We start from the raw sequence: 26,224 nt of genomic DNA, 5'->3' as shown, positions 1-26,224 counted from the left end.
TCTGAAAATGAGCAACAGAACTGTGGATCTACCTTAAATTTATTGTGATGAGAACAAATAGATTAGAAGGAAAAAAAAAACTTATACACAGGCAAAAATCTGTTAAAGGTAACTGAGCAGCGTGACGTGAACGTAATAACATTAACACGATAACAATAAAGCTAAATACAGTATTTCCACATCCACAAAAAATGTAAACCCTAACACTGAGTGTATTTAACATTGCACACTTAACAAAATTCACATTCTAAAGACTGAGCTCGAACCACATTCAACAAAAACTCAGTGCAGTGTTGGTGTGCTTTCACACCACCAGCATCATTGACGACTTTTGGTCTCACGCTATTCACACAGCAATATATTTTTAAAGTACAATTTTGAGGTGCTAAGAAGAGGATCTGATGACTTCAATCCCAGGAGGGCTAGTTTCATGAGTCTTCTAAATCAGGGGTGTCCAAACCTTCAGCCGAGGTTCAAACGCGGCCCGCCATCCGTTTCTCTTAACATCTCTCAGCATTCGATAATTACAAAAATTTGACATAGTCTGAAATGCAGTAAAATAAAATAGTGGGGGTGAGCAGCATAAAAAAGCTGGTGGTGAAAAAGTGGGAGATTCACTGTTAATGCCGGATTAGTTTTAACATGTTTAATACATTAAAGTTGAAGAATGTTTACGTGGCTTCCGCATCTCTCGGTTTTTCTGTAAACTACTCGGAGGAATGTTTGGACACCCGTGTTCTACACACTGTACTCAATTACGTGTCTATCAAACACAGTTTCAAGAGTATAAAACACACACAATTGTTCTGTGGAGCTCTTCACTCGTCCTCAGCTTGTCGGTCCAGTGACGACGATGAATCCAACAGACAACCTCTAAAATAACCAATCAAAGAGTGCCTCAGCTGAATTTGGCTGCGTCTTGACAGGAAGTGGCCCTCATCAGGATAGATCTGTTCCAATAAGTAAGAAATAAATATCTTCATAAAACTCTCTGGCCATGCCGTCTTTTCTGACACTCATGGTACCTGCATGGTGTAATTGGCTCCCACGCTGATTAAGTGCTTGATGAGTTCTGCCGAGTGCTGAAAGTGAACATTTGCTGGGGAGAAGAACACAAATGTTTACATCAGCCAGTCACCGCTCAGCAGACCCATAACGGCCTGTGTGTTGCTCAGCTTTTGGCAAAAATAATAGAAATGTGTGTGTCAGTGTGTGGGTGTGTGTGTGCGTGTGCGTGTGCGTGTACCATCAGCAGTCCCATGGGCGAGAAAAAGAGTTCTTCCCTGCAGGCCTTTCATGTCTGGGAGAACTTTTGACATCTTTACCAATAAAACACAAAGTTGAATTAAAAGCACAATACCACACTTTTATAATCGCTGTTGATGAATGAATTACTGTAATTCCCCAAATATAGGAAACACAAGGCTAAAAGTATTGGTGCATATTATATACGATAACTTAAAAGATTGGAGTGACAGTGGGGTGGGCCTCCCGCTGAAGTGTGAAGTGTTATTGTGATAAACTAATTGGCATCTTTTTCTTCAGGGACTCTGATGCACTTGTTCTTTTTTCTGCTCAGGCATACCTTAAACCTGTATAAATGCTGTAAAAAAAAAAGTACTTAAGAGTAGTTGCAAGCTTTTTTTATATTGCTTTTTCCTTGTGTCAATGTTAAAAAAGATGCAGTTTTAGGTATACTTACAGAATTTTTTGAGATAATAATCTTATTTATGGTCAGCATGGCAAGTGGGGGCATGTTTGTTCTTTCCTGGGGAGGCTTTGCAAAGCACTGAATTAGAGGGTTTTTTACAACAACATTTGAGGAAGATTGCATCCATCAGCTACATAATACGAGTTATGACGTAACGGTGGAAGTTGCTAAACCAGAGGTATTCTTACTTACGGTAATTACAGTAATGGGATGAGTCGGTTGGCTGTTAGAAGCCAATGCATTAGTTGCAGCTAACAAGCTGTAGCAGAGCATGTTAGAGACCGCTACAGGGTTTGAGCTAACGGCGGTTTACATGGCGACCTAGAGTGAAGCCTGTAGCCGACCAAACAGGACGTAGGATTTACATTTATATCAGCAGAACTTTGTGAACATCCCCCCAACGCCCCCTTGTGCACTCAAATGATCCTCAAACTTGGCCAGACTCTGGGCTCCCTCTATCACACAGGCACCAAGCCTACAAAAATAAAGAACTTACAAATATAAATGCAGAACGAGAAAATAGGATGAAATTGCAAAAACAGGATTGATTATATTATGCATAAGCTTTTACATTGTTGTCAACTGTTGGTGCGTTCTGTACACAATAACATAAAATACCAGGAGTTGACTCTAAAATTAAGGGTGCATCCTATATTTGGGGAATTATGATATACTATAGAAAGCATTATTTGTGAATATTTTAAGCACTTGTGTCAGGAGAAATTACACAATGCCTCAGAAGTGGTGCTTGTGCAGAGGAAATGCGGACAAAATATAAATGAAACTCAAATATCATTACGGCAAGTGGGTATTTTGCAGAAAGGTTTAAAAAATAAAAATTGAACACAGCATGCAGCCACCTGACTGGAAATGAAAGGAGGATGTGAAATGGTCAAAAAAATTGCCCGTCTGTCATTTTTCTCTGTGAGACTAAAAGGGGCAGCCATTAAACATGGATGCATTGCTCAGGAAGGATGAAAACAAATTCTCAAAGCACACAGTTGGGATTTCATCACCGAGTAGACAGCTACTTCAAGGCACTGTGTTTCTTTCATTTTGCAGACAGGGCTGACATCCCACTGAATATTGTCCGTTCACCCAGTCCTCAGGCTTTGGATGTCAATTGAAAAACAACCCCGCCACTCCCCCAACCGCGCTGCCCTCCGACACTCACAGAAATAGAGCATCCTGGCCCAATTCCTTGCAACCCACTTGGAAGAAAACTATCTGCGACCTTCACTCGGCGGGCCATTGTGTGCATCTGCCTTCCCCTTCGTTAAAAGGTCAAATTTGCCAGATCTCACCCTTTGAGCTACAGACAACAACCCAGAACGTGTGCAGAAAATTGTGTTCGCATGTCGGATACATTTGCAGTGATGCAGTGTACAAGGCAAGGTCCATAAAGACATGCTTGAATTAGTTTGGTGGGGAAAAACTTTAAAACCCTGACCTCAAACCTCTTTGAGATGAACTACAATGGAAATTGGTAGCTAGAAGCAGCTCACTTGATATCTGTTCTCCTCAGTTGAAGGCATGCCGAAATATCGCTCTGAGAACGCCGAAGCTGAAAGCAATAAAGAGGCAGAGCAAAAACAGTGTAGTAGATGAAACCACTTCAATAAAGACATTTGTAGTCTGATCTATATTTGTGCTCTATGTGAAAGCGATGAAAAAAGCAGACTCACCATACATGGTCCAGTCAACAACAGGAGCCTGAGCTGCAGCGCACCGGATCATCCCCTCAGTGGACTTGAGCAGCATTAGCGTCAGGTAACCGCCATAATCCTGCAGGGGGGAATGTTCTTATTCTAGTTTATTTGTTATTATCATTCACTTTCGTACTTGCACTTCAGCTGACAAAAATGCAAGCGCTCCACTGGGCTATTGGCTCAGCTGATATAGAAAAAATGATTACATTTCATTTTCATCTTCTCTACTGCAAGTGGAACAGCCAAATACTAAAGATAGGAGAAAGCAACCTTCATCATAGAGTACACATCATATTCTCCCAGTCAGTGCGGGAAGACACGTGTGTATTGACTGACATGTATTTTCTAGATATGAGCCATTGGTAGTTTGATTGTAAGTTTGTGCATTTCAACAGGGAATGGTGATTTGAGCATTTGAAAACACCCCCATCCAATAGAGATGAAGAAGCAATACAAGTAGTTCAGACCTCGCCAAAAATGCCGACCCTAGTTGGATCGATGAAGGGGAGCTTCACCAAGTACCTGGAGAGAAAATAATCATCAGTTCATTACGATGTTTCTTAATGATTATTAGCTAATAAAACAAAGCAAAAAAAGCCATGAATACTTTGTTCTTCATCTTAAAAACAAACTACTTCCCACCACAATCAGTTCGGGGGAGAAACAAGAAACGAGAACATAATCGTGTCATTGCTTGAAATTTGTTGTCAAATAACTTCACAATGGCTAACGCAGCATTTCCCTTTTTCTTTCAACACCCCCTTCCCAAAATGAGTACGTACGCCAAAGCTGCTATCTGGTCCTCAACGTCCACATGCCCAATGGTCTGGTGGAGCTGATGCAACAGCCTGCAATGCGGAGGCTATAATGAGGTAGACTTCCTGCTGAGCATTATATGGACATTTTCAAACTGGGAAAGAAAATTACCTTTGACCTCGGAACCCTGAACCCCGACCGTCAAGTCGAGCCACAATCACCTGCTCCGATCCTACCAGTACCCAATTCCAGTCCAGCGTAAACTCCTCCGTGACAGCCTGTTCACCGGGAGAGCTGCCGCTGTCGTGAAGAAACAGTCGACAAAACAGAATCATGTTAAAAGCTAAAAATGGCATCGTTGCCGTGAAATTAATGGCGTTATTTGGTGAAAAATGTTCCTTAAACACCTTAATGGCACACTGGAATGATTAGTACAAGGTAACCTCTGGCCAAGCAATTAGCGGCATTGCCACTAACAAATTACATGCAGTACTAATGATTATAGAATGTGCCTAAAATAGCTAGTGTAGCCAATTTAAAACTAAAATATTCAGAAGACTGCAAGGCTGCAATGGGAATTACAGTATATAGCTCAGCTTTGAAACATCCCTGGGTTGATTTGTGAGATGCGCAGCCTGCAGACATGATGGCGCATCAGAGTGTGTGAAGGTCACGGCGGATGGTGCAACGAATGCAAACACAATCCTCACATGATGAGCAGAAGGCCATAGAGGAAGGACTCGGAGAAATCACCAGGAAGGATGAGCTTGAGCGGCAGCTCTGCGTGTGAGAGAGCAGAGGCGTGTAATTCCATCTAACGTCATTACATATACGAACCTTTGCGCGTAAAGCTCATTCTTACCAAAGCTGCTATGATGGACTGTGTGGATTTGGGTCTGAACCATTCTTTTGGTAGACAGCATTGACCAAAGAGGGCGATTGCTCTCCAGGATCAAATAGGCTGATAGAGGAAGAGCAGGAAATAACAAATAAGAGAAAGTTCAAATAAACAGACAATAAGATAAGATACTTAATGGAAAGTAGAGAGTGTGGGTATTACTTCTCCTATTTTGGTCTTTAATCATAAGGATGATATAAAGACACAGTGTGGAAAAAGTATCAATACATATACACTGCTAAAAGTTGATTTCAAGAAAAAGGGAAAAGGCTTATAATAAGTAATGTTTTCTTATTTTTGGTCTACAAAAGGAAACACATTTTATGTTGTCTAGCATTTTCTTAAGAGTTCTCTGCTCTAAGCATTCATATTTTTTCTCATGAGATAAAAAAGATGACATTGAGTTATGTTCATCTTAAGAGCAAGGCCATTTTTCTTAATGATAGGTTTTGTTTGGGAGCTTTAAGGCTGTCATCTTTCTCTCGAAGTGCAATCACAATGTAAACAGCTCTGGTCATGTGACAATATTCTCTAAACATGTGACATCGCAGACATTTTATCTACACGTTGTATTTCAGTACTTCATGAAAAATGATTGAAAAATCATTTATAGAGCCTCAAAAACAGAGTTTTCTTGACGGTCACTTTGGTTGAAAAGGGTTGAGCAGTTACACCTGTTGGGGTCGTGATGCATGCCAGGCTATGTGGTTCCTGGGCTGTCGGCCATTTTGGGGTGTGGCATTGGCTTTTGGAAGGGGAAGTATAGCGTCCCTCCACTACACTCTCCCTAGTATATATATATATATATATATATATATATATATATATATATATATATATATATATATATATATATATATATATATATATATATATATATATTTAGTTTAGTAAAGGGACACATTTGAGTGGTAATTATCAATTAACAAGTAGATTTATAATTGACTTTTGTGCTTATATTCATACCATGAGCACATATTATAAAGCAACTGTTAACCTTTTACTGGGCACAGCGGCTGTAAAGGGTTAATTAATTGATTAAAAGGTCCACACACTCGGGTAGAAAGCCATAGGAGACTTTGTAATTGTTGGCATTTGCAAATGCAAACATTTGTCTGTCTGGACAAAAACACTCACAGTCCACTTCGTCCAAATTAAGAAGCAGTATCGATGGAACCCCCGGACCTACAAGTGACACAAGATGAGAAAAGCAGGCAAAGAAAAAAAGTTGTTGTGATGAAGAAAACAGTACCATCATGAACATCACGTAATGTGTATGAAAGGTCAACATCAAGGTCACAGTGACAGATTTGCCTTTGCAATGCAGGATGGCGCGCTCCGCGTCAGGGCTGACGTCAGCTTCGAAAAACGTGCACGCCTCTCGGAGTCCACAGGTGAGGCATTGCCGTGGAAACACACCCAGGGTGGACACACTGGCAGAACACATGCAAATGTTGGATGAAAGAGGGGCCAAAGTCGATGAGCGTATTGAGTGCATTGTTACCTGTAGAAATGCCTCTGTTGTGCGGAAACCTCTGTGCTCAGGAAGTATCTGAGTGGAGGACATCAGTGCTAGTTTACACCTTATAAACAGGAGTAACCAAACTCAATCCCTCGACAGACAGAGACAGAAAGATAGATAGATAGATAGATAGATAGATAGATAGATAGATAGATAGATAGATAGATAGATAGATAGATAGATAGATAGATAGATAGATAGATAGATAGATAGATAGATAGATAGATAGATAGATAGATAGATAGATAGATAGATAGATAGATAGATAGATAGATAGATAGATAGAACTCTGATAAGGCACATGTGTGAAGTGAAAACCATTTGAGGTAAACTACCTCTATAAGCTCATTGAGAGAATGTTAAGTGTGCAAAACAGCAAAGAAGAGCTAACATTTTCATACTAACACCACATGTTAGATTAGTTTTTCATGCTTTCAGTAAGAATCTACACTGTACATAGTAAGGAAAATAATGACAACCCATAAATGAGAAGGGGTCTTCAAACCTTTGGCCTGCACTCTAATATGAATAAAAATGAATAAATAAATAAAAAGACAGCTGGGCTCAATTTTTAAATTGGTAAATAAATGGCATATGTTATAGTCCAGTATTTTAGAGCAAGGCCATGAAGAAACAAAAGGAAACATACATGACCTGCTTCTTTTCATCATATGAGACAATTTCTGCAACGTCCCAGGCGCCGGAGGTTATGTATACAATCTCATCTTCATTGCTTTTCGACTAAAAACAACACAAAACAGCTTCCTTTATTCTGTTTACATATTCTGTGTTTACATTTTGTCCGGTTTAATTTCTGCACCTTTTTGGTGAACATGGCGATGTGGTGGAAGTCACCTTGACCTCCTTGGCTCTTCGGAGTGGCAAGAAAAAACCTGCTTGAGTCTGAAGAAAACATAGGCTCCTGGTTCTGCCGGGGAGGAAACACTTTAGACCGAGGAAAGTGAGGAAGTGCCAATGGCATCTCTACAGACTTACCTGCCTGGAGAGCCATGTATCTGAAGACTCCTCATGCCTCTAAAGCCCAAACAAATGTGTAAGTTAAACACTCAACCATGGCGAGCAGAGTGCTTTTTGAATTGCTATTGTGCTTGACAGAAGATAAGTGGAGGTAAAGATATCGTTTTCTAAATCTCGACCCCAGTCAACTAGAGGCTGATGCGAGGCATGCAATCTTGTGAAACGTGAGTGGAATGAAAAGAGCCTACCACAAGGCAGACTCCTACGGCGGCATCACACACTGTCAGGAGTGATGAATTCTGGGCTCGAGAGAGCCAGCGCACGGCGAGGTGCGTGTTGCTGATCCACTTCACCATGGTGATATAGAAATCTCTGAGGAACCCAGAGTGGAATGAGACTGAGGATTTAGTGCTTTGTTGATTTGTGAATTTGATTTGGATTAGTTACCTGCTCTTGAGGTCATTGGGGGGCTGGAGCTCCACAGTGTGCGTTACCCCGAAGAGATTGACCACAGACAGCTTGACGACCGGATTTGTCTGGCCAGCCTGACGGAACAATAGGACAATAAGGAAATTAATACTACAAATAAATAAAAGAAAAAAGCACAGTATCTAATCTTGTAAATAAATAATACTGCACAAAAAACTAAATCAATGTAGAAAAAAAAAAACTTGTACTGAAGCATGAAATATGACTGAGCTGCACAATCATTGTTTTGCATACGGCTGGAAGGAATCCAACACTTTTACAACGAATACAGCTGTATATCATTGGAAAATACATGGCTGTCCTTTCCTTGCTTTTGTGCTTACTCAAAGTAACAAATCAAAAGACTGTGACGATACCCTCGCTCAGATTCCAATTGTATACGTGTGTTTTGCTCTCACCATGGGATAGGGGTACTGGAGTCCTCGGGGATAGGTGCTGCCCGTAAACTGGGCCAAAGCCATATTTGGTACCATTGTGTCATTGATGGTGATGAAAGCCACTTTCTCTCCATCAGGGGACCACCAGTAGGCCAAGTGTGAGTGCAGAATCTCCTCTGATGGCAAACATACACAACTGTGCTGTTATTGTATTATTGTTTCCTGAAGCCCCTCTTTTTACCGATTTCTCTAGGTGTCTAGTATCTGAGTGTTTGGCCTGCAATCAAAATCGCTATAGGGGACATATACATATTGTACTGTACAGAAATAGTTGGGAGAGCAGTGCCCCTGCCCACCCATGTGGTGTAAAAGGAAATAACTTTATTTGCTACTTTTTTCCAAAATTGTGTTGCTTTGCATTTCGGCCCACCGTTACATAAAAATGAGGCTAATTCATAATATCCATCCGCACTGAGCTTCTCCCTCTGTGCAAAACAAGCTAGGTCTGCCATTTTCAAGCAATACGGTGAACCTGATCAAATGAATTCATTTATTTATTCATTCTCATTCACATATATATTTTTTGAGGGGGAAACTAGCTAGTGGCCTCTTTGCGCCAAGGGATGTTGAGGTGAATTGAGGACCTTCATTTGCACAAATTAGTGCTTTGCGATATTCTGCTATATTTTGGTGGGGCGGGACTATGTTGAAATGTAGACACCAGTGCTTTTCCCCCATCTTTGGTACAAATGTTCAATAGGACTTTTTCTCAGACCGATACCAGTAAGTGTACACAACTCTTGAGTAGTCACTGGTATCGAGACTCAGTACCAATACCACAGGTGCTTTTGACAAAAATTTCCTCCTGATAACAGATGCACAGATTGTCGACAGCACTAAACTTTATATATAGTCATCTATACTTGTTTATAGTTACTAAGACGAATGTCTGAATATGTGCATTAAGAAACCTGTTAAAAATAGGACATTATGTCTATTTGGTCAGATCATTGGTGTCAGGTAGAAGATGATTCACACCTTCATAAAGCCAGTCAGCGAGCCCATTGAAGATGACACCCTCTATTCCAGAAGAGGTGATCCTCAGGGAGTTGCTCCTCACATCAGACTGGTAGTAGATGTTGTTCTCAAAAATGTAAAGCTTTGGAGTGAGAGGAGAGATGGAATGTTCACTTTAAATGTTGTCTAATTTGAGCAGAACACAGAAGGAGGCTCAAACGACATTTGCACGGCATTATGTGATTCTGGTGGGAGAATATTGTGAAAAGATTGTAGAAAGAAAAGAAAAAAGAAAAGAAACAAAATCATTTTATTAAAAGCACAACTAAATCAATGGATCAAATAAACATTTGGATCACACCTGCGATATGTAATGGCATTATCACGAAATGGTATACTGTATCAGTCAATACGCCAAGAGAAGTGTATGTACATTTGCTCCATCTATAAAGTGGAATTGGTGCACCCCTACCAGTTGTTGTCCTTGTTTTCCCCATGCCGCATGCTGCAGCACAGCATTGGAAACTTCTGGGGGGTTTAGTTCCCAAACCTCCCTAAATCCACACAGAAAAATGAAGAAACACCTTTCGACAGAATCGTGCAAAAGCAAAGACACGCAGACAGGCACGCGCAAACATACCGGGTGTATATGTTGTAAATGATGTAGGAAGCTTGGTAAGAATATCTGTACATCTGTAGAGGAAAATCCATCATAGAAAACAAACACTCTCTTACTCTTGCAGGATGTCGACACATAAAGGTGACCCACATTGTCCGAGACGTCATTGCAATTCACTATCAGACCTCTACAGTATGTGTGTGAGGACAAGGGGAAGTCTTATCATTGGGGATATGGTATAAACAAGGACACATAGAATGAACTGTGAAACGTATAAGGAAGAAATTCAATATAAATAAGACAAACAAAAGACACACTCAAAAAGCAGTGCACATCTGTTGAGTGCAGGTGGCAGGATTATTTTCACAGCCGGTGCGTGTGTGTGTGCGTGTGTGTCCGTGTGGCACATTATTATAAAAAAAAACAAAACAAAAAAAAACAAATGCAAAATCCAACACAGCCTCTTTCATTCAAATCAATTCCAATATTGTAGACACGCAAAAAGTGAGAAGTCTCAACAAGAAAAGAGAATACAAATAAAAACAGCAGACGCTGAAAGATAACTATGCCTACCTGTTTGACATCATAAGCAAAAAGGGCATATTGAAGGTCTGCTGAGAGGGAGTACTTGGCCACCTTGAATGCCACCTGATGAGTTAAACCAAGATTTTACCGTGTGCAAAATAATTATTGGGCAGTGCTATGTACACATTTCTTCAAAATGAATAGACAAAATATGAATTGCAAAACAACTTACAAAAGTGGTGTTACTAAGCAGGACTTGGGTCTCGTTGAGGGCGGAATCGAATTTGACAACGTGGTTATCTCGGTTTCTGTATACTATCTCGGAATCTGAGCAGGACGACAAAAAAAGAGCATAATACCCTTAAACATGATTATTCTCCCGCCTGCATAGCATTTTAAGGCATTGTGTACATTACCGTAGCAACTGTACACTATGTACGCAATTTACATGTCAAGCAGAGCAGCTTTGATCGGCCATGTTTACAGTCCAAGTTATATCAAAGTGGTTTAAGGTGTTATAACTACTGCCAGTGAGAGGACAGTGGATAGTTCCTATGGCAACACTATAATTAAGTGGCATTTGTGATGCCGCTACAACACAAGAAGACCTCCAAGGGCATCTTTGAGCCCGTGCTGTTTATGCAGTGTGTCTTTGTTTGCTATTTATGGTGGAAGGTCATACTTATTCCTCTCTTCCAACTCATAAATGTTGTGTTCATGTAAAACTCCCCAATAAACAAGTAGTTGCTATGTGTTGAAGAGTCTGATGTTGAGTGTTTGAAGTGCACATAATTAAAAAAGAAGCCTCCAAGGTGCATGGTGTTCCTTCTGCATGTACTGTAGCTCAAAAAACACGTTCATTGTACAGCATGTCGAAAATTCCTTGTCATGTTTCACAGGAATATAAACTGTCAGGGTGATTTGGGGTAATTTGGCATCATGGGATAAAAGTCAGCAGATTGAAAAGCTAAAGGTACCGCTTCAAATTGTGTCATTTTACTTTGAATTATCAAATGTAATTATTTTATTTGGTATTTCTCTAACCTCCTGCATTGTATTGTCCTGTATTGTCTAAAGAAAGTTTGTTCTTCCACCGGAGAAGAGCGATCTTCTGATGTGAGAGTCCAAAGCGCTATGTGCTCAACTTTGCCGGACTCCGTTGTTTATTCTAAACTTTGAAATGCCCCTGAAGAGGCTAACTACTATTTTAACACAGAAAGACAGAAATTCATCCAGAAAAAAAGTCAATCGGGACTGTTTGCTTTTTAGCTATGCTAGTCTGTTTCCAGAGTACTGTCCAAGTATCCTCGCGGAAATTCTTGGAGTGTGCAACGTTCTGATCACTTTGACATCTCATTCTTTCTGTATTTGTGGAAATATGGTATATATGGAAGTATGTTGAAAAGTCAGTTTATCAATGCATGTTCCGGTCCTGACCACAACCTTCAAGCATTTCAATATACAGTGTGTGCATCAATCTTTCATCCGAGACTCAACTGAGTCGTATTTCTGATGTCGTTCATTCGTGTGCAACCACACAATCTATTTTCTACACCGCTTGTCCTCATTATTGCTCACGGGTTAGCTGGAGCCTGTCGCAGCTGAGGCGGGGTACGCCTTTAACCGGTCATCAGCCAATCATAATCCAAGCAACAGTTGACTTAGGTGGAATGTGCTCTGTTCAGTGTGAATATTTTGCTATTATTAGTGACAGTAGTAGTAGTAGTTCCTGGGTGAGGCATAAGGCAGAGGTAGTTGCTGATGCTTCCATCTCTGTTTCCGTAACCATTTGCACAGGCTTCAACGAGCACATGTCACATCATAATTTCTCTGAAGGGCCCTTGACAAGATTTGTATAACCGGAACAGATGTAAAACTAATCTGACTCTTTTTTTTCTAATAAGTGTTATTCTTTGGGTGTACTCATGTTAAATTGGACCACACAAGTAAAAAGCAAAAGGCATTTTCGGTATGATCAAACTTTCATTGTGATCCTCATGTATGTGATACTGTATTCTCTCCTACAAGTGCAATGGACTTAAGGAAGCAGGAAACACATGTGGTTGCACAAATGTATATTTAAAGATATGGAGTTGGGTCTTAGGAAATGAGACAACAACAGTACTCATTGGAAACAAGCCCTTAGCATTTGCACAGATTCAATATCAATAGCTTGTCTGACTTGTCTGACCATCATTTGACTGGATGCGGTAGAGCTGTCCTCAAATTGTGCATCTGTGTGCACAATTTTTTGGTCCATTCCAGCCCAAAATGTCTGCAATCTGTCTTGGGCTGTGTGAACTAAAAGCAGCGGCCATGACAAATGCCTCTAATTAAAACAATCAGTCACCTGCAGAGACAATGAAAAAAGTAAAGCCTCCAGCAAGTGAATGTGTGTCATCACTACAATTGTTAGTGCTTCTCACAGCAGCATGTCCAGGCCTCTGTCATCAAAATATTAGAAATGTTAACAATGATTTTTAGATTTCGGATTGCTAATACCACTAAAAAAAAACATTTAAAGAAATGTTTTAAGAATTCGAAATGACAAACCAGAGCAAACTGTTGCTCAAAAATCCCATGAGATTCTTATCTAAAACTGAGACTTGTCCCAGGTCATCCAGGGGTCACAGGTGACTTTTTTGATATGCATACTTGAATTGTGCATGGAAGAGAACGTTTGCCAACAGTTGGTAGGGATGAAATAGACCAAAATAGATCCTATCCATGTCATTTTTTGTATACAGTGAAACAGGATTGACATCATCATCTTACGATGCTCCCACCTTCATATTTGTGAAATCATGTGTGATCCTTGAGAGCTTTGCTTTGGATGATTGGATTCCAGACCGGAGGTAGAGCAAAATGTCTTTGTGTGTGGTGTTCTGTGTTGTGATTATTAAAGCAGAACACACATTGCAACTACAGTGAAATGTCTGGTTATCTATCTCTATACAAACGCGCTAAAACAGATGCATACAACATATTATTATAAGTATATGTAGTCATTTTAAACCTTGCAAATGGCATGATGTAATGAATGAAATAATGTTATTCAAACAAAGATATGTGTAGAAAATGTGTCTGTTTTTCAGTTATGCGGGTATAAGTCGCTGCCCTCAGTATGGGGGTTGAAAATGAGAAAAGACAAGTCGACTTAATGCGGTAATAGACAATTCCCAAACGTCACTAAAAACATACATCTTACTCTTGGATGCTCACCACTTATCCATGTGACCTCTGGGTCATGCGCAGAGAACTCTGAAGAGTACAGATCGTCTACTGTCAGCGCAGACTTGCTGCTGCCTGGGAGATCGGCTAGCGAAATGGAGATAGTTAGCCTCACGGGACTAAAGGAACAATTGATTTGCAAACGCAGGAAATCTAAAAATGATAAACTATCTATACTATCTATCTAAACTATCTATAACAGTTGATGGGAGAAAAACAACAATGTTATTGTACCAATCCCATGTAAATAACTTTGCAAAAAAATGGACTTGAACTTGTTCATCCCTTTGTATCCTTACTGATCAAGAACCAAATGAAAGATAAAGAGATACTGTAGATCAATATGTCAAATTTTAAAATGTGTCTTTGTCCATTAACACGTCAGCTATAAATTACCAGTCGTTGGAATGATCTAACATTGTAATTAACAACATTTCTGGTGTGTGTCGGTTTTACCCGGGGTGAGGACCACCACGGACATGGTGATGAGCGAGCAGACAACCACAATCACCAGCAGAGAGATGGCGATGCCCTTCCAGTTCCTTTGTGGCGTGCTGATGTCCACAAACTCCTGCAGACAAGAACATCATCACACATCGTACTCATACAAGTTCATGTGATCGGATATGAGTAGTGTGGTAAAATTCAGGGAATTGTCAAAATTTTGTATTCTGCTGGATTAACACAGAAATTTACCATATGGATGGTTGGTTCATTTTAGGGAACTTGAAGAGGAAATGTATTTTGTCAAACAGCACCAAACAAATACAGCAAGTTTTATGTAAATCCTCATTATGAGCAGGCCACTGCCTGAAATGGTTAATTATACGCTTTAGCATGTTGAAAGCAATTTTGTTGCTTTTGCAGCAATTGAAAAAATGACTTTATTGGGAGGATTTGGGCACATTTTTGTTGAACGGTCTAGGGGAGTGAGTAATATCTGACTCATTATCCAACCTTTTATTTTTTTCAAACATGTACCCTCTAATTAGCACAAAGTGTTTTTTGAACAACATTTAAAAAAAGACTTCAAACAGAGTACTGCGCCATCCATGTCTGATTAATTAAACATTCCCGTAGACGGCAAAAAAAGAATTTTACAGTACGGATAAACGTGTTTCTACACAGTGCACATAATAAACACGTTGACGCTTGGAACGACGGTACATCTGCGGTGGCATCTCTCGGCATATTATATTCAGTGACTTCACAAGGTGGCTCTTGTAACAACATTTATATCTTATTTTTCAGTCTAGTGACAAAGCAAATCCATGCAAAAAAAGATCGTTCCTAGAGCTGGTCCAAGCTCCCGCTTCACACTATTACCACGGTCTAATCAAAAATACGACAAACGCATAGCATCTGCAGTTTTACGATTACCACCATTTTCCATAATTCAACTCATTGGTGAATCTAAAAGCCATTTGAATCGACAATGGTTAATTATCTTTCATCTGATTTCTTTTTAAATTGTCATATTTGTGTACTGCATTTCGGGTCACGATGACAGATGTCAACAAATTTCATAAGAATAAATCATCCTTAGGGTATTTTTAATTGCTGTAAAATGTGAAAATGGTCAAGTTTGAGGCGAGTACTCAGTCAGGGTTAAGCATACTGTAATTATAAAGCATAGCCATGTGTCCATCTGTATCACACATATAACCAGGGAGGTGGGAAGTAGAGCATTTAATTAATGGGGCAGACACACAAACAGCAGAGTGTTCCTCACACACCACTGAGCCATGGACCACTCTGACTATTAGTTCAACTTCTATGATCTGATACTCAATGTGTGTGCTGTGTGAAAGTCTTCCGAGACACACTTTGCTGCTCTTACTCGCACTTACTTGAGCTGACTGCAAAGCCAGGGAAGACAAGTCAAGTGTGAGAAAGAGACTGCTAGCCCAAAAAGAAGAAGATGACGACCAGATTAAAGCTACAGTATACCCGTACCGATTTTCATTACCGCCCGCCCTCATTAGGGTACCCCCCTTTGCCAACAGCACAGGGCAAATGTCGACAGACTTATATTCCCAATTTTGGATGATTTTGAGTAGTGTCTCTCAAACTTTTGAAATCAACTGTCTGTAACCCATTTGTGAATGATTTATTGCTAGTTAAAAGTATCAGGACAATCTTATTGCCAACTTACAGAATAAGGTGAGTTGGAGGTTTTCTATTTGAATGAATTGTCTTCTTCAGGGAAATAGGACACGGTGGCTATGTTGATTGGTTTGCCCGGTTATGGCAGCAGTTTGGCAATACTCATGAGTATGAGGGATAGATTAGTGATATCAAATCGACATAACATTCATTAGCACGACAAAGCTTTGAAGAAGCAGAAATCACACACTAATGGAAAACAGCAATTTTCCCTAAATTTAGCATTATCGAGAGCTTGGAACAACAAAATAGATTAGAAGCCTGAGAATAAAATGAGACGAAAATCATGCATCTCTGTTTGTGTATGCCTGACCAGCTACCACTGAAAAATGCTTGTGTGGGCACACATTGCCCCAACCAATTTTGATAGGATTGTTTTCTTTAGGAATTGCATCTTCATAGTAGTCACAATTTATGCAACTGTTAGAACGTATGCCTTCACGATTTTAATGCAGCGCTCCCATAAGTATGATGAGCCACATCAACATATTGTCCAATCCGAACATTGACGATATGGCTAAACAGTACAGTATTTAAATAATGATTCAAAATGTTTAACACACAATGAAAATAAACAACATACCTGAATAGTTTAAGGTTAAGTACAACTGACCTGTACTTTGAGAATCACTTGTTTTTATTCAGCAACATTTTTAACCCTGTGTGTGTGTTTGGGGGGGGGGGGGGGGGGGGGGGGGGATTAACCAAGAAAAGCTTCGACAGAACTATAATGTGTGCACACTGCACACTGAAGGCCACAATCTTTATGAAGTATAGCTTGCAATAGGTTGAATAAGAAACACTATATCAATCATCATTCATCCTCTTGGTTCCTCCAAATAAAAAGGTCTGAGATTTTAGTCTCAGCTATGGCTCTATGACAATCATTGTAGTGCCTGCAGCCCATGACCAGCACCCTGAAGCTCATTTTCAACAGGTCACTGCAAAAACAAAAATAAGTTGACAATATTTACTTGTTTTGCAGCCAATGTGCATACATCGTCATCCAATTTTCAGGCTCGTAAAAATGACGCTTTTGTGCATCCAGATCCCTCTGTTAGTGACTTAATCTGCATTTATGTAACACGTCATACAGTGAGAGATTACACATTTTCAATTGTCCCACCTGCTTATCGCATTCAACACGGGAGTCAATCATGCAAAAGGAAACTTGGGGACGTCGGCATACGTGCAATGCACGAGAGAACGTACAAAGAGAATCCAGCATAAATCTAACAACATCACAGACATCCGCTTTCACTTGTACCCAGTCAGTTAGTATCCCCCCAAAAAATTGCACCCGAATGAGTGCACAACGCAAGCCCTCAGATCATCACTGCAAGTTGATGAGAGTGAGGAGGATATACCTCATCTTGCTGATCCTCCTTCGATTTCTTCTTGCACGGATCCTTCGAGGCTGTCATTTCACCGAGTCCTCCTTAGCCCAAATTCTGTACCGAAACACCCCGGCAATAACATCCAAACCTGCCTTGGAGTCGATTTGACTGCTCTATCAAGGTACCAATTCTTCAAATGAGCAGCGCTTCCGGAATTAGCTACCACAATAAAGGCTTACTACGTGGTACTTCAATTTCATTTCCGTGGACGTTAAGAGTGTAAATGTATCACTTGTCGGAATAGTGCTTAAGATTTCATTGTATAGTGTTTGTTTTTTTGTTTATTTTTTTCAATTAGTAATCAATGCTTTTAAATTCACTTTATAAAATAATTATAGATATGCCTCTTAAGTTGATGAACAGATTTCAAGAATTTAAATTGATGCTTACTTATGTTAGTCTTCCACACCTACAAAAGTGGTTAATGTTGGATCAAGTTTTGAACTGTTGATGTTTTGAGTGTGTGATCAGTAAACCACTTCCTTCACGTTTATGTTGCTGCAACAATCTTTTTCTGTAACTGACAAATAATTCAGCGAGTCTGCTGGGAGTGCCTCTCACTCATTTGTGACCCAAATAAACAGTATAAAAAAATCGGGTCGATGGGTGATATTAATGGCTCCTTACTAATGAGATAAGAGGCCCTATTTTGATAGACTAATGCCTGTGCGTTTGGTATGAAAACGGTTGCATATTTACTCTGCTGCCAGCACAGGTTTGGAGCAGTGCAGTCTGAGTATACCGGTACACATATGGTTAGTCGCACAAAGTACACTGTTCTTGGCTTAATGACGGGCGCATCTTAATTTTCGTGCCAGTACAAGTCTAGTTTGTTTGTAGATGTAGTAGATGGGCTACATCCCACTGGGTGTAACAATTGTACCGACCAATGGCACGGATGCTAATTTGGTTACAAAAATAGACCAGATTTTAGACAACCCAAAAGGTGCTCTATTTTGCGGTTCAAGTGGCGTAAACGGAATTTTGGTGGATAAGACAGAGGCGCAGGCAGACAGATTCAACGCCGTATACATGGATCGACCCAGTTTCACTTGATATCATGCCATCGTACTTCATTCTGATATGTGATGAGGTGGTTTCCATGACAACAGTGTGGGACAATATTATGACCGTCCAGCACCATTAGGTGGGTGGGTGAATGAGGGGTGTTGCACGATCGTGCTTGGTAGGAGAGGGTCCACAGTGGTAGTTACAAGGCTAGGCCTCCAGTTGCACACATCAAATGCTCAGCCATCATCAATCAGGGGATAGATACAGCTCTACAAATGCCCGCCAATGCCATGCATGGACCAACGTTTCCATTTCTTCTTCTAGTACGTGGTAAAACTTATCTAGCGCTTCATATGCTCTGATTTTTAACGCAAAGGACGGAGAATGCCAATATTAGCCAGGAGAATTTCACCTTAACGTAACGTACAACGGCGAATGCGTTAAGCCTGATTCTACCATGTTCAAAGTCTATTGAATGATCAAGAGAGACTGGCACTGTGCGCCACACTTGTGCTTTGCATGAAAACAGAGCCCTATGTGTAAAGCAGGCAATTATCCAAATTCAGCTACACACGAATTATGTATAATCTATTCCAGTAGATGCTACAGTAGATAATAGAAAAACACAAAACTGTGCATCCACTTATTGCTATTAATACAACAGAATGATATTGGGCTTCCTGTTGGGCTTCCTTCCTGTGGGGCTTCAACCTAACAGTTTGTGAGTACATTGAGATGGGATCATCAATTATTTCAGCATAAACCCCTTTAATTTGGGGGTGGCATGAGATTTTTGTATTTGGTCCAATCTAAGTTGGTGATTCAACGATCGACCATACTGCACAATTGTACCGTCGATCATTTAATTGATTTTGTGCTGTACAGGTGCTAGAAGGATGGTGACGTGGTTTGCAACAAAACCGAAAAGGATGAATCACTGGTGTGACAAACAGTGCGACCCTGAATATCTGAAAATCTCAACCAAAGAAAAGACAAATACCACAAGACTGTATTACCTTAAACATGTTGAAATGCACACAACAGCATAACCGTGGTTAAATGATAATTGTGCCATTTGATGTTAATTGAACCATTTTCCTCACTAGGTCAGTCACTGCTGACAAAAGACTTGTATTTTGGGTTTCATCATGTATGTGGTCTTTTCTAGAGCTCGCCCTTGCCAATGTAAGTGACTAGAGGTAAAATGTTAAGTGTTAGAGGCAAAGCTCTCAGGACACACACACACACACACACACACACACACACACACACACACACACACACACACATGCTGTGCGGGAAGCCTAAAAATAAAACAAGGGCGTGAAAATAGCATAAGGACAGATGAATGTTATTGCTGTATGTTGTATGTACACTTGAAAACCTGGAATTGTTTTCAACCTGCCTGAGATTATTTGCACTGTTCAGTGGTGTTGTTAAATAAAAAAGGAACGCTGTATATTTTCCAGATTGTAGCTACACTGTAATATGTTTGATCTTTAAATAAATATTAAAAATGATATTTCCATAAAGATGGCATGTTGCTAGCCGTTTGAGTAAAACAAAAACATTTAAATAGCAGCTCCATGTGTTTGCATGTGAATGGTTGAGCAAGTGTACACGTGTGTGCTGAGTGGATATAAACAGTTTACATTTTATTGTCAAATGCTAGGATCTAGTGGGGAAAAAAAAGGCTTATGTCATTTTCGAACTCTTTATACAACATCTTAAAACTGTGCCTCTGAATTATCCCAAATAAATTTTAGATGTTGTTGTAGTCTTTCTTGAGTTTTCCCCCCGTATGTTTGACCTAGGAATATTTTTTGTTTTTGCAATGACTGCTATTTTAAATTGTCCATTTAAAGAACGATAGCGAGACATTTAGGAAGGAAGCGAGGAAGAGTGAGAAAGAAAGAAAGAAAGAAAGAAAGAAAGAAAGAAAGAAAGAAAGAAAGAAAGAAAGAAAGAAAGAAAGAAAGAAAGAAAGAAAGAGAAAACACATTCCTTGTCATGATGCTTCCACCACCATGCTTCACTGTAAGTTATCTTGGTAATGAGCATTGTTGTCTTGTGCCAAATACCTATTGGATGCCATACCAACTCATTTTGCAATCCTATTTTTTTTTAACGCATGTGCCATTTTGTCCAAACCTTTGCTCTTTACATCAAAGCCGTTTTACATCAAACGGGAAGCACTGAAAGAGGACAATAGGGAGCTAAAATTCAACGCAGCAGTTCAACATGGCATGACCACTTAGTTATCACACCACCAGGAGCATGCCATCCCTTGACTAAAATACTTCAAGAATAATGTGGAAGAAAATGACAACGAATGGTCAAAATACTGCACAAGGTTAACAGGATTTCTTTTTTGTTATTTTTTCATGCCAATAAAATCAAGCTTGAATGTTTTGGCCAAGAATTTACAAGATTTGTTTGACACATAAATGTACTGTAGCAAAATTGCTCACCCTCTTAAAATTGGCAGAAAATAAGTATAATGCCACTAGGAATTGGAAAAGATGCATGTGAATATTCATTATCACCCATTTAGTATGTTAGTAAGATGAGTATGACCACAGTGCAACAGGATTCTAAAGTAAAATTCCCCTCTTCAAAACCATCAGGGATTTACTTCTGGCATCTATTCATGGATGTGTTATGTTTTAGGTATTGGAAGTGTTTTTTTTTTCTTTCGTGTCATGTTTGTTTTGTTTTTTTTGTTCCTTTAGTGTTCCAGGTTTGAGTTTATTTTGTTCATAGTCGTTCATGTTCCTGGTCCCCTTTGTATCAGTGTCTTTTGGGTGAGTGCGCCCAGCTGTCCACGTCAAGCTGCTTCCCTTTTGTCTACTAATCAAGTCCCTGCTCCAATTGTGTCTTGCCCAGGTGTTGCGCTTTGTCGACCCAAACCGAATTTCCTTTCGGTTCTTGTCAGGTCATTGATGTTGTTGTTCTGTTTGCTGTCGCATTAGTTTTTGTGGGTTTTATTCCAGTGTTCCCCGAGTCTGTTATTCAAGTGTTTTTGTAGTAAGTTTTTCTGAGTTTTTGTTCGTTACTTTGTATGTGGTCTTTGTCCTAGTTTATTTTTCACCCACCTCATATGAAATTTTTTTGAACGCACCCTGCCTCCCTGCATTTGAGTCCACACCTTCCACAATTGTGCCCACCATGCCTCAACGTGACAGGATGGGTATCTCCCTGGGGTGGCAGGTGAACGTAATTAACCTGAGAGCAGACTGGAGACCCGCGAGACTCATAGATAAAGGCACAATTAAGAGTTTGATAGGAGAAACAATTCAAAATTATGAGTTAGCCATGTCCCAATGAATCTTACTCATGCTTTATTGGATTTACTATTGAATGCAAAATCAAATTGACATTTATCCGACATTACAGTAATACCACGTTGGAAAGTTGTCACATTTTTGACAGTATCACCTAAATGTAGGCACATGCAGCTCTGGAAAAAGAAAATTGGATTTAACTACATAAATATCAGTTTGTGCCGACGTAATTTCATTTTGACACAAGCACAGTAGCGTATTGGCGACAAAGTTCAGCTTTGAGTTTGAAGAACTCACGTTTTTCCTTTAAATCTTTATAGTCTCTATTTTTTCTTGAGCTGTAGGTTTTTATTTCATCATGATGCAAAATATCTGTACAGATATACGCATCCATAAAAGCCTTCCTGTTTAACTCACTCCATTTAGAGCAGACAAGCTCAACAGCTTTATTGAAATTTCTGCTTATTGAAATCCAAATGTGAATGCTGTTTACCATCCATTTTCTTCACAGCTAATCCTCACTAGGTTTCCACTCAAAGTTTTTCCTTGGGCATTTCTTTGATTATATTCAGTATTTAGAAATACAGGATACTTGTGCAGGGATTTAGGCTGCAAATGTACACGCATGTGAATCATCGTTCTCTAATAGTCCTCAAAAAGTTTCTGCACTACTGTGTGGAGGCCAAAAAGGATTTATAAGACCGGTTGTCGAAGAAAGCCCTTGGAACCACACACAGAACAAACTTGTTGATGAGCTTGACCACTTTGGAGAGATTAGATGCTGGGATCACAGCCCAGAAGAAGATGTGTCAAGAAAATAGGACAATTCACTGTATAAGCACCTGCACAGAATGCCACAACGTGATGCAATTTTTTTCTCTCTCACACACAAAAGAGAAACCTGCACATCTCCCCAAATCCCTAAAGCTGAAGACGCACACTCGGAACTTCTTTGCAAATATTCTGATGAATGCAAGAGGTGCTACGCCTCGCTTGTAAAATCATCTGCCCGCTGTGAAGAACAGCCAGAAGAGACTTTTTGCTGGTGCACCACTCCCAATCTCACAGAAACACACTTGAGCCGGCTGAGCTGACATGTGCAGTGCCGAGCGGAGGTGTTTGTCTAAGATGGCTGCAAAGTAGACAGACCTCGTTTTCTGTAAGACACCTTTACTAAAAAGAAGTATCATTCTAGCGACGACAACAGAAAAGTCAAAGTGACAGCTCACCTCCAGGAATCTCAGTTCTGGCTCCATCATCTTGGTCTTCCGTGAATCAGACAAGAAGAATCAAACACTTCTTTTCCTCACTTGTCACAAGCCCAAACTGACAGAGAAAAGGAACGGTAAAGCTCTGCCGCTCTTGTAATAGGCATCTGTCGAGCTTCTCTCCCCTCGGTAAACACACAGGAGGACCCCTCCTGCTTAGTGCTGCTTTTACTACTTAAAAAAAAATGGTGTCATTCATGAGTAAAATCAGTCAACCCAGTTTCGCTTGGCATCCTCGGTCTGATGATCTAATTCTGTGTCAGAGGGGATTTGACTGGTGAGGCCCAATGAACTGCATGCACTTAATATCTAGTTAAGAAAGACACATCTGAAAACTGCTATTTGCTTTTGCTCAACTCAGAGAGAACTCAGCTTTGCGGGGATGGATTTTAGTCGAGAAGGAATTAATCGAACCGCGACGTCATGTCTGACTTACAGCGGGAGCTCAAAGTCATCCCAATTGCTCAGACTAATTTAGCAAATAGAATAAGAGGTGCTGATACAGTGAAGGAGACGGTCAATTTGAGTGGGAGGTGAGGTCAGATATTGCAGATGAATACTTCCCTGAAAAGGCGCAAGGTGACTTTGTCCTCAGTGAGAAAGAAAAAAACATTCAACATGTTGCTCAGGTAGAAATGGTTGTATCTTTGCTTTTCAGGTGTACTTTAATCACAAGGCTTTAAGGCAGAGTAAGATAATCCTTTAAATGATAGTATTAATCACGATGAAAGCTTTTTGCAACCTCAAAATAAAAAATAAAAAAAAAGCCACCTTTCTTGATCGCCCTTGGAGACCAGCCATGGACAACAGGGTTGAATATTGTCGAAGAAAAAATTCTGGTGCTGTTTAATCCTTCTTTATTATTTTTTTTTTTTACCTTTGTCCATTTCTCTGCGCAAAAGTTGCCCCCCCCCCAAAAAAAAAATCTGCATTTCAATATCCACATCTTCCATGAAGCAGGAGACTTTGCTCAAAGCACCTGTGTTTTGTGAAATGTCGAACCGTTTCCTTCAGTTTGGCCGATTCAGAAGTCTAAATCTAAAGACTCATAGTGTTTTTTTCTGACTCTAAATACCAGTAGATAATGGTACAGTATCATTAAAAAAAAACTCATTGCAGCCCTGACAAAAGATCGTCCCCTAGTGTTGCAAGATTTTACTTCTCGAGTACACTTCTCGAGTACAGTGTTACACTGCACATGAAAAGGAAGTCAAGTTAAACTGTGAACCTCAATGCCATACACCAACATAATTGCGTTGTATAACAACTTATTAAACAACAATAATAATAATACTAACAATAGTAATAAAAACTGTTGGCAAATTATAAGAAGAACGAGTAGAAGAAAAAAGCAATAGATGCCATAGAAGTAGATGTGGAGCCTGTTGAAATACTACAGCAGAATTTGTTTGATTCTCTCACACTCCTGCAACTTGGCAATGATGCTCCAGCTTGCAGTGTGGGTTGTGCAAAAACGCGTTTGTGTGTGATTAGAACACAAGTCACAGTTTCATTTGGATTATATTTCATTTTATTTGAGCTCACTTTTATTTTCAGAGCTCACTGATTTTTCTTTCAGTAAAGGACATTTCTGGTAATGTTTTCATGTTTATTTATATATATTATATACATTTATATATAGTCCAAGTGCATTGTAAAAATGTTGCCCTTTTGGAAAGAAGATTATCCTTGCATCTTGGAATTTATGATAGACATACCCAAAATGAATCATGCATGATCATGATTACCTTCACGTCTTACATAATCACAAAACTGCAACAAGTGCCAAACAGTAAATTTTGCAGCGCTTGTGCACCACTTACTGTAACAGAATGCTCTTCACTGACAGTCATATAGATTAGGGATTCCTCCAATACATTGAATCTTTTTCCCAGGCTGAGAGGAAAATAATCAAGGATGAAAATGCAAAATATCCCACCTTGACATCCTTGGTGGGGTGGCACTCAATCTGATGAGAGACGGAAGCAGTTTGGTTCATCTTCACACCTCACGTTCATGAACCGCTATTTGATCCAATCAACTGAGGTTTCCTTCCTTCAGCAAGATGTCTGATGTCTGCTACAGGGTCTGATGTTGTTTAAGCTACAGGCTAAACACACACTCTTCTATCTTTCTAGTGGTGAATCGTTGTCACTTGACGGCCTCCCTCCCGTACTGTGTTGTTGTAGAGTAAAACTTGGGAGGTTGGCCAATGCCTCCCACATACCATCGGAAGATATCTCTTGATCGGGATGTGCCTTGAGGAAAATATATTGCAGACATTTGCTACAGAGCATCTTGCAGGATTCAAGCTGACATTTGGGCAGTATTGCGTTACTAATGTGCGCCGATTCACTCCAAACGTCTCGAGCCGCAGGCACCCGCTCTTTGTTTTTGGAAGGGTAAAAGAAAAGAAAGAAACATTACAAAACTATCAGATATTAGGACTGGAAATTGGAAACTGGGATTTGTCCTTGTATGCTCCAAGAAACAGCTATTGTCATTGTCAATAAAGCTGTAGTCAAGTCATATTGTTTTTTTTGTTTTATAATATGTCTTGACTTCTTTATCGAAAAAAAAGCACTATAGTGTTTGCGTGTGTGTGTTCATGCATGTGTTTTTGAGGTCTGTATTACTGTGTTATAATTATTGCCAATGGCTTTGATTTGATTAATCTACTATACTGAATTGTACTTACTGAATTGAATGATTTTTTTTGGCAGTGAATTCCACTCTCCTGTTTCCACACGTAATTATCCGTCATTAATACAAGAATAATACAATAAAGTATCAAAGAAAACACTCACGTTTGAGTTCAGTTTTGATCCGAGTTGATCTCTGAAATCTAATAAGATGCAATCGGATACAGATCCGATTTGGGCCTCTGTCCTCAACACCCAATTCCGACTCGAGTCAGACAGGAAAAGGCGTATCTAGACATAGCAGGCCCCCGTTATATACTAAAGCTTATCCGATAACAGGAGAGTGTTGGAAATAGTTGTCTGGGGCAGATGAATCCACAACCAAACAACTTTCGGTCCTGACACTTTACAGCCAAAACATGTTTATAACCTTGACAAGAACAAAAAACACCACCTGCATAGTGAAGATCTTTTAAAGTCAGGCAGTCAGAAAAAGGCTAACGTTCTACTGAATATAATGCATTACCTTATAAAGCAGAATGCGTAAAAGTAAAATACTAAAATAAAACAAATTGTACTGTCACAAAAGTTGAGTAAAAGTAACATATAGAAGTCATCATTTAT

General features: G+C 39.8%; 1 protein-coding gene across 3 annotated transcripts; it reads right to left on the bottom strand.

The window, feature by feature from the left end:
- Nucleotides 1-21: 21 nt before the first annotated feature.
- Nucleotides 22-25,056, bottom strand: LOC148428114 (inactive dipeptidyl peptidase 10-like). 3 transcript variants are annotated; one of them, XM_088408924.1, is made up of 27 exons: nucleotides 24,898-25,056; nucleotides 14,289-14,403; nucleotides 13,824-13,919; nucleotides 10,834-10,928; nucleotides 10,650-10,724; nucleotides 10,098-10,150; nucleotides 9,930-10,011; nucleotides 9,479-9,599; nucleotides 8,462-8,616; nucleotides 8,022-8,119; nucleotides 7,823-7,946; nucleotides 7,593-7,631; nucleotides 7,417-7,524; nucleotides 7,246-7,337; nucleotides 6,579-6,626; nucleotides 6,389-6,507; nucleotides 6,212-6,259; nucleotides 5,039-5,137; nucleotides 4,887-4,956; nucleotides 4,348-4,476; nucleotides 4,203-4,268; nucleotides 3,888-3,942; nucleotides 3,397-3,496; nucleotides 3,217-3,275; nucleotides 1,247-1,319; nucleotides 1,026-1,099; nucleotides 22-950 (listed from the first exon to the last, which is right to left on the bottom strand). In XM_088408924.1, the coding sequence occupies exons 1-27, from the start codon at nucleotides 24,955-24,957 to the stop codon at nucleotides 819-821; spliced, it is 2,385 nt and encodes a 794-aa protein (XP_088265050.1). In that variant the 5' UTR covers nucleotides 24,958-25,056; the 3' UTR covers nucleotides 22-818. The 3 variants fall into 3 exon arrangements, with proteins under 3 accessions (XP_088265050.1, XP_088265052.1, XP_088265051.1); XM_088408926.1 differs by lacking the exon at nucleotides 24,898-25,056 and adding an exon at nucleotides 22,920-23,063; XM_088408925.1 differs by lacking the exon at nucleotides 24,898-25,056 and adding an exon at nucleotides 17,366-17,511.
- Between the last annotated feature and the right edge of the window lie 1,168 nt (nucleotides 25,057-26,224).

This window comes from Hippichthys cyanospilos, chromosome 2, assembly GCF_059441005.1.
Source record: "Hippichthys cyanospilos isolate Australia breed blue-spotted pipefish chromosome 2, RoL_Hcya_1.0, whole genome shotgun sequence".
NCBI lineage: Eukaryota > Metazoa > Chordata > Actinopteri > Syngnathiformes > Syngnathidae > Hippichthys > Hippichthys cyanospilos.
This window is presented reverse-complemented; position numbering and strand designations above follow the sequence as displayed.

Excerpts from the sequence above, each read along its gene's own strand:
- LOC148428114 (XM_088408924.1), bottom strand. The coding sequence starts at position 24,957 with ATGAACCAAACTGCTTCCGTCTCTCATCAGATTGAGTGCCACCCCACC. Across the intron at positions 10,929-13,823 it reads AGAGGTCACATGGATAAGTG|ATTCCGAGATAGTATACAGA; the intron begins GTGAGCATCCAA and ends CGTCCTGCTCAG. Across the intron at positions 4,957-5,038 it reads AGTCCATCATAGCAGCTTTG|AGCTGCCGCTCAAGCTCATC; the intron begins GTAAGAATGAGC and ends TCTCACACGCAG.